The sequence below is a fragment of the Phallusia mammillata genome, chromosome 7, assembly GCF_965637545.1.
Source record: "Phallusia mammillata chromosome 7, kaPhaMamm4.hap1.1, whole genome shotgun sequence".
In the NCBI taxonomy this organism is placed as follows: domain Eukaryota; kingdom Metazoa; phylum Chordata; class Ascidiacea; order Phlebobranchia; family Ascidiidae; genus Phallusia; species Phallusia mammillata.
Window position 1 is genome coordinate 6,820,596 of NC_137258.1, and position 11,466 is coordinate 6,832,061.

General features: G+C 39.0%; 1 protein-coding gene across 1 annotated transcript; it reads right to left on the reverse strand.

Annotated features, from left to right (window-relative positions):
* Positions 1 to 474: 474 nt before the first annotated feature.
* Positions 475 to 3,505, reverse strand: LOC145202651 (alpha-L-fucosidase-like). Its single transcript, XM_080075663.1, has 7 exons — positions 3,328 to 3,505; positions 2,947 to 3,178; positions 2,626 to 2,876; positions 2,389 to 2,533; positions 2,118 to 2,318; positions 1,390 to 1,580; positions 475 to 1,055 (listed from the first exon to the last, which is right to left on the reverse strand). The coding sequence occupies exons 1-7, from the start codon at positions 3,432 to 3,434 to the stop codon at positions 815 to 817; spliced, it is 1,368 nt and encodes a 455-aa protein (XP_079931789.1). The 5' UTR covers positions 3,435 to 3,505; the 3' UTR covers positions 475 to 814.
* Positions 3,506 to 11,466: the final 7,961 nt, after the last annotated feature.

Sequence of the window (11,466 nt, forward strand, 5' to 3'; positions counted from 1 at the left end):
AAAATCAAGGCACTTTTTGGTCTCAAAACGGCTTGTAGGTTACATTTACGATTTTGACAAGGCAGTGCCGATAAAACGCATTGCTCGTTTTCCACACAACGTGACTGGGCTATAGACAGAACCTCGACCATCAGCCCCCACCCCTAAGCTTATCCATATATGTAAGAAAAAACAACATAGGCCTATCCCGAAACGTGTAAAAAACATATCCCTTTCGCCAGAGGTCTCGTAAACCGCCTCTTAATTGAACAACCGTAGTTAGGTAACCCCTGTACCGTATTAAGACTTTCTTGCATGGGCAGTATTTGTATTAAATAGGCAGTATTTTGTATTAAATAATTTGTATGTATAAATATATAGGCTTAAATTATATACAGTAACTTGCGTTGGCTAAAACGGGGCTCTTGCCCTTCGTACCTGCGCCCATGCCATCTTATATATTTGGAGGATAGATGACACAGCATGACTGCAAAATTTGTGTAGTATCAATTTATTGCAAATGCCTAAAGGTACATGAATTGTATGAAGTATTAAGAACCGCTTAAATCACCCAGTCGCTTAGGTATAAATGCATAATCACTGGTCTGAAACTGGTGTGTCTCCACATTTGTGATTTTTGCAGAGAACATTGATAAAATACAAAAAATATAAATCTAGCAAAACAGTGTAGAGAATTCTGAGCAAACATTTGAAGAATAGCACTGCACAAAATGGGGCAAGAAATAGGTGAAAAATTTTAAGGTGAAAAGGGGAAAAACATTTTGTAGAGATTAATTTGTGAGAAATGACAAAAGTTGCATATGCAAGAAATGTTTCAAACAAAACCTATCAAACGAAAGACATAAACCCATTTTGCTTTGGTCAAGGCTGGATTTAGAACTGGCAATGTAATTTTAACACCACCAGGACTTATGGATTGCCATGTAAGCAGGGATGCACCTCCGACTAAATCAACAGAGGCAGAAGAAGTTGAAATTGGGGAACCCAACTCAAGAATGTTGGAATCAGGCCATGAAAAACTGAAAGCATATACATGTTTTCCGTTCATGGTGTACCTGCAAACCAAAATGTATTTTAGGTTTGCACAAAGCTGGTTTTTATGCAGTTAGGTAAGTTAAATAAGTACCATAAAAGCCCCTCAAAAAAACAGCAGACATGTGGGGAATTACTTCAACCAAACCTGGTTGTATCCAATGGGTTAAGCCAGTGTTTCTTAACCCTTTTTTCTGTATTATTTTTCTGTTTTTCTGTATAAGACTTCATTTTTTAGCAAAATTGTATCGCTTTTTAAGTTCAAATAAAAATACATCAGTTTTAGTTATAGCTATAAGATATATAAGACATTTTTTTCCTAAAAAAACAAATGTCTCCAGGAAAAGAAAAACTTACCAAACATCCTTATTTGTTTGATCATTCTGATGTTTCCAGGGCTTACTGCTGTAAACTGCTTCCCCATTTACATTAAGCCATTCACCCATTTGTCGAAGTCGCTCTTCAAATATTGGTGTGATTGTTCCTTCTTTTGTTGGACCAACATTCATTAGCATGTTGCCATTGCAGCTGATGGTTGTCACAAGTTGCTGATCAGAGAAAAAACGAAAGTTAACAGCCACTTTTAGTGTAAGTGTAACCACAGAATAAGAGTGCAAACAAATTTGGTTGATACCAAAGCTTTTCTAAAAATTAACCAGAATGTTTTCTACAGGCCAAAATTTGGAAATAAGTTTGTAATAAAACATAATCCATAATTAAGCAGATTACAATAAACTGGAAACAGTAATGGCTGCAACATCAATTTAAAACCATATGTTTGAGTATATTTAGTTGGGACATGGTCAGGCTAAATTTGTCTACAATATAAGTTTTATCAGACAAACCTTCCTTACTGAAAATACAGGGGCAGGAGTAATGTAGTTTTGAACAACAAAAAATATATAAAACCTGGCTTTTATAAAATATTAATAATTAACTCACACATATTTATATGAGCATCAAGTAAGAAAAACAAATGCTTAACCAACAAAACCCTTAACCAGTCATCACATCTGTATCACTCATGTGACAGCTTGTTATAAATATGGTTACTATTTTACAAATAAAATAATTCCTTTTTTTACCTGCAGCAGTTCATTGATTGACATAAAGTCATTGAAGTTTGCATTCCTTCTATATCCCCAGGAATGTTTATCAATAGTTAAAGCATTTTCCCACTTTCTTGTTTGCAGAGTATGGGGATTGTATCTGTCATCACATGTCAAAAACCCTCCATGCTTGCATAAAACATCCCGACCCCATCTATCATTGGTGACAACAATATCCTGGAGAGACAAAAATTATTTAACAAAACTCGATGTTCAACGAAGAAGAGCAGCCAAATTTTTTCTTTACCTTCACAGGAGATTCATTGTAAAGCCAAGCAACAAATTCTGCACTGTTCCAATAGCTTGAGTTAGTTCCCTGATCACCATCTGACCAAACAATGTCAGGTTTGTATCTACTGACTATGTCATACAGTTCAGGCATCGACTTCATTCTGTGTGCAAGTTTGTTGTGTGTGTTTTTTTGCGAAATATCGTTATTTGTAAAAAAAACTCTGCAAATATGTTTAGCAGCTGGATAACTTACCTTGGAAATTCGTTAGTTGTAAAGTTATTTTGTTTGTCATTGAGGTAAAGCGGGTTTAGAAAGTCATGTAGATTATGGTAAAGTCCAAAGCGGAGAGACGTCCTGTTTTTTATTGCATTTGCTAAGTCTCCAACAATATCACGTTTTGGCCCAACATCCATTGAGTTCCAGTTGACAGAAGTTGCAGAAGGCCAGTTTGTGTAACCCTCACCATGTTTGCTTGTGAAGACAACATATTTGGCTCCAGATGCCTAGCAACATAACATAGCAAACCATTTTAACGCTAGTTGTCTTCATTTTGTATTGAAACTTAAAAAGTACCTCAAACATGTCAGCCCATTTGTTAGGATCAAAAAACTCAGCTGTAAACTGGGGAGCAAAGTCAGGATATGTGAAACCTGGAGGGTAATTCTTTTCCATGAAATCTATAGCATGTGGATTTGCCAATGCCTTCCAGTAGTACCAGAATAGTTCAGCCAAAAATCCATCTCCAAAACTTGGTACTGAGAAAACTCCCCAGTGAATAAAAATACCAAGTTTTGCTTCATCGTACCTTTCAAAAATTAATGGAAATTTTCATGATATTTTTTGAATACTAATGGAAGCAGAATATTACACTTAAATGACTACACACTTTTTGTTTACAGCTGAACAAAACTAATGTGGCATGTATGCCAATATTTTGAGCATTAATAATCTTACCATGAAGGCAGGGGTCGTGTGTCCAGTGATTCCCAGTTCGGTTTGTATTCTCCATATCCCCTTGTTGCACAAACAGCCAAAATTACCAAAACAGCAATCAACCTCATTTTACCAACTTTAGTTTTAGTTCAAACACTATTATCTCTCCAGCTCCTTTGGACAAACAGAAAAAAATGTGCATGTCAACATTTCAAGCCGTACAGTGACGTTTGACTTCGGTTTCCTGGCTTGCTAAGCCTAATATTATCTAATGTTCTGTCGCATTTATAACAAGCTGCGCCCAACCTTGTGAATACAATTATGACAGCTTTTGCGTGGCGAGGAAACAAAACAGTTTCCGTACGTTCCGATTCAGACGGACCAACAAAACAAGTTAGGTTGAGTTAAAGTAGTTTTATGGTAGATACTTTAACACCAAAAACTAGCGGCACTGGAGTCCGGTTTACTTTAGGTCAAGAAGGTAACGTCAGGTCAAATGTTTGGAAATGCTTGTTTTTAACGTTATTTATGATTTTAAACCTTCACCTGGCCCTAATAGCCCTAACCGCCGGCATTTCTACAAGTCTGCAAAAAAAAGATAAAAAAATGATGAAAATTAAACGGGATTCGAACCCAAAAATTATGCGCATGAGGCATTGTCTCTTCCACTACACTACAGCAACAGTTGCATTCTGGCGGTTTAAACAGAAGTTATAAACTATCATAAATTATTTGTCATTTGACCTAAAGTAAACCTAGTTTTTCTCCAGTGCCGCTAGTTTTTGGTGTTAAAGTATCTACCTAGTTTTATGCTTGATAAGGAAAGTTATGCACATATATTTTATACTTAGACATCGCCATTGTAACATTTGTTATGTTTTTTTTTCTAAGTTTCTTGAAATTCGATTTGAGGTTTTGTCTAGTATTTGTCTGTGTTAAGAATGTAAACTACGATTAAAAAACAAAATTGTTTTTCTGATTGCATAACAGGGGGTTTCCCTATTAGGTTGCTTTTTTTCTTTTGTTTTCACACAAATGTCATTTCGCCGAAATAGAACTCAAAATGGTTTTAGACGAAATTTTTTTTCTAACGCAGTTTACCACATAACGGTTGAATTCTGCCATTCTCAGCAAATCATCGATTATGAGAAAGCAAATCACAAATTCGTTTCATTTTCGGTAACAAACATTATTTCAAACAAAATTCATTCAAAAACTATTGATTTACGACAAAAATGTTTACAAATGAGCAAGGTCAATTATATCGCAAGTTAACGTTATTAGACAAGTTCAAGAACAACGAAACTATATTCCGGCCCCGAAGGCACGATTTTGACAATTGTTTACAAAAGGTCTACTTGTATACTATCAATTTCTTCAATAAAAATCGGACGAATATGTCTACAACGCACCACCCCTGGCACTTCAATGTGCTCCATTTGCTTAAGGGGGTCTATCAAAGTGGACGTTTTTCGAAAGTTTGACGAACAACGAAATTATGTTCCGGCCCCGAGGGAAAGATACTGACGAATGTTTTAAGAACATATAGTAGGGTACTATCCATTTCTGCAATAAAAATCGGACGAATATGTCTACAACGTACCACCCCTGGCACTTCAATGTGCTCCATTTGCTTAAGGGGGTCTATCAAAGTGGACGTTTTTCGAAAGTTTGACGAACAACGAAATTATGTTCCGGCCCCGAGGGAAAGATACTGACGAGTGTTTTAAGAACATATAGTAGGGTACTATCCATTTCTGCAATAAAAATCGGACGAATATGTCTACAACGTACCACCCCTAGCACTTCAATGTGCTCCATTTGCTTAAGGGGGTCTATCAAAGTGGACGTTTTTCGAAAGTTTGACGAACAACAAAATTATGTTCCGGCCCCGAGGGAAAAAAATTGACAAGTGTTTTAAGAACATATAGAAGAGTACTATCAATTTCTGCAATAAAAATCGGACGAATATGTCTACAACGTACCACCCCTAGCACTTCAATGTGCTCCATTTGCTTAAGGGGGTCTATCAAAGTGGACGTTTTTCGAAAGTTTGACGAACAACGAAATTATGTTCCGGCCCCGAGGGAAAAACTTTGACAAGTGTTTTAAGAACATATAGTAGGGTACTATCCATTTCTGCAATAAAAATCGGACGAATATGTCTACAACGTACCACCCCTAGCACTTCAATGTGCTCCATTTGCTTAAGGGGGTCTATCAAAGTGGACGTTTTTCGAAAGTTTGACGAACAACGAAATTATGTTCCGGCCCCGAGGGAAAGATACTGACGAGTGTTTTAAGAACATATAGTAGGGTACTATCCATTTCTGCAATAAAAATCGGACGAATATGTCTACAACGTACCACCCCTAGCACTTCAATGTGCTCCATTTGCTTAAGGGGGTCTATCAAAGTGGACGTTTTTCGAAAGTTTGACGAACAACAAAATTATGTTCCGGCCCCGAGGGAAAGATACTGACGAGTGTTTTAAGAACATGTAGAAGGGTACTATCCATTTCTGCAATAAAAATCGGACGAATATGTCTACAACGTACCACCCCTGGCACTTCAATGTGCTCCATTTGCTTAAGGGGGTCTATCAAAGTGGACGTTTTTCGAAAGTTTGACGAACAACGAAATTATGTTCCGGCCCCGAGGGAAAAACTTTGACAAGTGTTTTAAGAACATATAGTAGGGTACTATCCATTTCTGCAATAAAAATCGGACGAATATGTCTACAACGTACCACCCCTGGCACTTCAATGTGCTCCATTTGCTTAAGGGGGTCTATCAAAATGGACGTTTTTCGAAAGTTTGACGAACAACGAAATTATGTTCCGGCCCCGAGGGAAAGATACTGACGAGTGTTTTAAGAACATATAGTAGGGTACTATCCATTTCTGCAATAAAAATCGGACGAATATGTCTACAACGTACCACCCCTAGCACTTCAATGTGCTCCATTTGCTTAAGGGGGTCTATCAAAGTGGACGTTTTTCGAAAGTTTGACGAACAACAAAATTATGTTCCGGCCCCGAGGGAAAGATACTGACGAGTGTTTTAAGAACATGTAGAAGGGTACTATCCATTTCTGCAATAAAAATCGGACGAATATGTCTACAACGTACCACCCCTAGCACTTCAATGTGCTCCATTTGCTTAAGGGGGTCTATCAAAGTGGACGTTTTTCGAAAGTTTGACGAACAACAAAATTATGTTCCGGCCCCGAGGGAAAAAAATTGACAAGTGTTTTAAGAACATATAGAAGAGTACTATCAATTTCTGCAATAAAAATCGGACGAATATGTCTACAACGTACCACCCCTAGCACTTCAATGTGCTCCATTTGCTTAAGGGGGTCTATCAAAGTGGACGTTTTTCGAAAGTTTGACGAACAACGAAATTATGTTCCGGCCCCGAGGGAAAAACTTTGACAAGTGTTTTAAGAACATATAGTAGGGTACTATCCATTTCTGCAATAAAAATCGGACGAATATGTCTACAACGCACCACCCCTGGCACTTCAATGTGCTCCATTTGCTTAAGGGGGTCTATCAAAGTGGACGTTTTTCGAAAGTTTGACGAACAACAAAATTATGTTCCGGCCCCGAGGGGAAAAAATTGACAAGTGTTTTAAGAACATATAGAAGGGTACTATCCATTTCTGCAATAAAAATCGGACGAATATGTCTACAACGTACCACCCCTAGCACTTCAATGTGCTCCATTTGCTTAAGGGGGTCTATCAAAGTGGACGTTTTTCGAAAGTTTGACGAACAACGAAATTATGTTCCGGCCCCGAGGGAAAGATACTGACGAATGTTTTAAGAACATATAGTAGGGTACTATCCATTTCTGCAATAAAAATCGGACGAATATGTCTACAACGTACCACCCCTGGCACTTCAATGTGCTCCATTTGCTTAAGGGGGTCTATCAAAGTGGACGTTTTTCGAAAGTTTGACGAACAACAAAATTATGTTCCGGCCCCGAGGGAAAGATACTGACGAGTGTTTTAAGAACATGTAGAAGGGTACTATCCATTTCTGCAATAAAAATCGGACGAATATGTCTACAACGTACCACCCCTGGCACTTCAATGTGCTCCATTTGCTTAAGGGGGTCTATCAAAGTGGACGTTTTTCGAAAGTTTGACGAACAACGAAATTATGTTCCGGCCCCGAGGGAAAGATACTGACGAATGTTTTAAGAACATATAGTAGGGTACTATCCATTTCTGCAATAAAAATCGGACGAATATGTCTACAACGTACCACCCCTGGCACTTCAATGTGCTCCATTTGCTTAAGGGGGTCTATCAAAGTGGACGTTTTTCGAAAGTTTGACGAACAACAAAATTATGTTCCGGCCCCGAGGGAAAAACTTTGACAAGTGTTTTAAGAACATATAGTAGGGTACTATCCATTTCTGCAATAAAAATCGGACGAATATGTCTACAACGTACCACCCCTGGCACTTCAATGTGCTCCATTTGCTTAAGGGGGTCTATCAAAGTGGACGTTTTTCGAAAGTGTGACGAACAACGAAATTATGTTCCGGCCCCGAGGGAAAGATACTGACAAGTGTTTTAAGAACATATAGTAGGGTACTATCCATTTCTGCAATAAAAATCGGACGAATATGTCTACAACGTACCACCCCTGGCACTTCAATGTGCTCCATTTGCTTAAGGGGGTCTATCAAAGTGGACGTTTTTCGAAAGTTTGACGAACAACGAAATTATGTTCCGGCCCCGAGGGAAAGATACTGACGAATGTTTTAAGAACATATAGTAGGGTACTATCCATTTCTGCAATAAAAATCGGACGAATATGTCTACAACGTACCACCCCTGGCACTTCAATGTGCTCCATTTGCTTAAGGGGGTCTATCAAAGTGGACGTTTTTCGAAAGTTTGACGAACAACAAAATTATGTTCCGGCCCCGAGGGAAAAACTTTGTCAAGTGTTTTAAGAACATATAGTAGGGTACTATCCATTTCTGCAATAAAAATCGGACGAATATGTCTACAACGTACCACCCCTGGCACTTCAATGTGCTCCATTTGCTTAAGGGGGTCTATCAAAGTGGACGTTTTTCGAAAGTGTGACGAACAACGAAATTATGTTCCGGCCCCGAGGGAAAGATACTGACAAGTGTTTTAAGAACATATAGTAGGGTACTATCCATTTCTGCAATAAAAATCGGACGAATATGTCTACAACGTACCACCCCTGGCACTTCAATGTGCTCCATTTGCTTAAGGGGGTCTATCAAAGTGGACGTTTTTCGAAAGTTTGACGAACAACGAAATTATGTTCCGGCCCCGAGGGAAAGATACTGACGAATGTTTTAAGAACATATAGTAGGGTACTATCCATTTCTGCAATAAAAATCGGACTAATATGTCTACAACGTACCACCCCTGGCACTTCGATGTGCTCCATTTGCTTAAGGGGGTCTATCAAAGTGGACGTTTTTCGAAAGTTTGACGAACAACAAAATTATGTTCCGGCCCCGAGGGAAAAACTTTGACAAGTGTTTTAAGAACATATAGTAGGGTACTATCCATTTCTGCAATAAAAATCGGACGAATATGTCTACAACGTACCACCCCTGGCACTTCAATGTGCTCCATTTGCTTAAGGGGGTCTATCAAAGTGGACGTTTTTCGAAAGTTTGACGAACAACGAAATTATGTTCCGGCCCCGAGGGAAAGATACTGACGAGTGTTTTAAGAACATATAGTAGGGTACTATCCATTTCTGCAATAAAAATCGGACGAATATGTCTACAACGTACCACCCCTAGCACTTCAATGTGCTCCATTTGCTTAAGGGGGTCTATCAAAGTGGACGTTTTTCGAAAGTTTGTCGAACAACGAAATTATGTTCCGGCCCCGAGGGAAAGATACTGACGAGTGTTTTAACAACATATAGTAGGGTACTATCCATTTCTGCAATAAAAATCGGACGAATATGTCTACAACGTACCACCCCTAGCGCTTGAATATTTAACAATGCCAGAATTTTCCGACAGCATTTTATTCTTCATAGAGATCATAACGTTAATGTTTTTGAAGTTATTTTTTTGTTTTTTTGACATGCAGAAAATTAAAAGTTAAATCTGTTATATGGCTGAGTGAGAATTGATTGTTTGTATACGTATGCGTTTTTTTGCAATATCTTTTTCAAAACATGTATTTTGAAATATATATTGCTCATAAGGTTGTACGCTCCAGGATATTTTTGTCGTCTACAAAGGTTTTGTCTCGTGGTCAGGACTCAACTCTTGATATTTTATAGCTAGATCTAAGAAGTTTTGGTTGAGCCTAAATGTAAAAATTTCGGACCTGATGATGGATATAAAATCTAGATAGATTTTTTTAACGTTTGTAAACAGCATAGGAGCTGTACAAGCCTACGAATGCTGCACCCAGATAACCACAAAAGCCTCAACGTTATAATGTTATGACTGAAACAGAAAAAATATTGTGATGAAAAGGAAGAAGTAAGCTTCTTTAGCGTCAAATATAGATTAATAGTTAGTCCTGACTAAACTTTACATAAAACGTGTTTTGTATGGACTGCATGCCAGACTTGCTTTTTAATAAAAGATTTTTTTATCTGATCTTAATTGTTAATAAGACAAACGTTTGTGGTTATTGATTGTCCTAATTGTTAATATTGTTTTTTCATAAAGTAATCAAAGTAATTGGTTATAAAAAATGTAATTGAAGTTTGTTTGTTCAGTGATACAATACAGTATTTCATAACATTAAACTGATTGAAAGAAAGAAGTAATATGGCTCATCGACGAGGAAAGAGAACACGTCCTGTGGATTATGCATTTGGTGTCAGCGAGAAGCAGACATGTTATCTCCGTGCTGCGAAGTCGCCACTTCCTTCTGTGTTGCTGGTGACGGACAGCAACGGCAGAAACATCGTCCACCCTCGCGTGGTGAGTAATCAGAGTGAATCCTTCACTCTATCTGCGGTTTCTCTTCCAGGTGGAAAAATGAAGCACGGTTGTTTGGAGCTAGCTGGAGGAAGCCGCTTTATTGGTGTGGACCTAATAATTCTAGCACTGGGAACAAACGACATTGCATCTGGGCAGTGTCGTTTTACCCACCACATCGATATAGAAGGAAAGATGGTGGCTTCGTCGTTTAAAGCGACGGCTCCGACGAAGGCTTCGCCGGTCAAAGGGACGGCCCCGATGAAGGTGGTGGCTTCGTCGGTCAAAGGGACGGCTCCAACGAAGGCTTCGTCGGCCAAAGGGACGGCTCCGACGAAGGCTTCGTCGGTCAAAGGGACGGCTCCGACGAAGGTGGTGGCTTCGTCGGTTAAAGTGACGGCTCCGACGAAGGTGGTGGCTTCGTCGGTCAAAGGGACGGCTCCGACGAAGGTGGTGGCTTCGTCGGTTAAAGTGACGGCTCCGACGAAGGCTTCGTCGGTTAAAGTGACGGCTCCGACGAAGGCTTCGTTGGCCAAACGGACGGCTCCGACGACGGCTTCGTCGGTTAAAGTTACGGCTCCGACGAAGGCTTCGTCGGTCAAAGGGACGGCTCCGACGGAGGTGGTGCGAGGCATACAGACGAGAGGAAAGAATACTAGCCGTGGGTTTTCAGTATAATCCACAGGACTCAGCTGTTCCTCCCTTTCTTCATGTGTGTCTTCACAATCTACCTAGGCTTCTTGTGCGTGTTCTTCCCAGAAGTCGCCGACGGTTTGTGTATGAGTTTGTTTTTGGATTTTTTTCTCACGGACTGTTTTCTTACACGCGAAACATGGTCGTGGGTGAAATCACCATTTGTATTCTCCCCTCAAAAAAAAGAACGGCTTCAAATAAACAATTTTATGCAAAATGTTAAAGCTTTGCATTGTGCGTGTGTAGTTTACAACAAATCTGTCATTAAAATTGGCGGGGCACACAAAAACGTAATAGATCGTTTGGCAAAAGCGATTGCCCTATTCTTTGGAAAAAATGATATCTCGGAGTTTGACGATAGATCTGCTCAAGACTTTTTAAAAGCAAACTTATTTTGGAGAAATCAATCTCATTCTGACCGTGTAAACAAGCTTTTTGCGTTTGAAAGGGAAAATATTAGAATCATTAAAACGTTCTGTAAAAATGAAAATACTAATGGCATTCAAA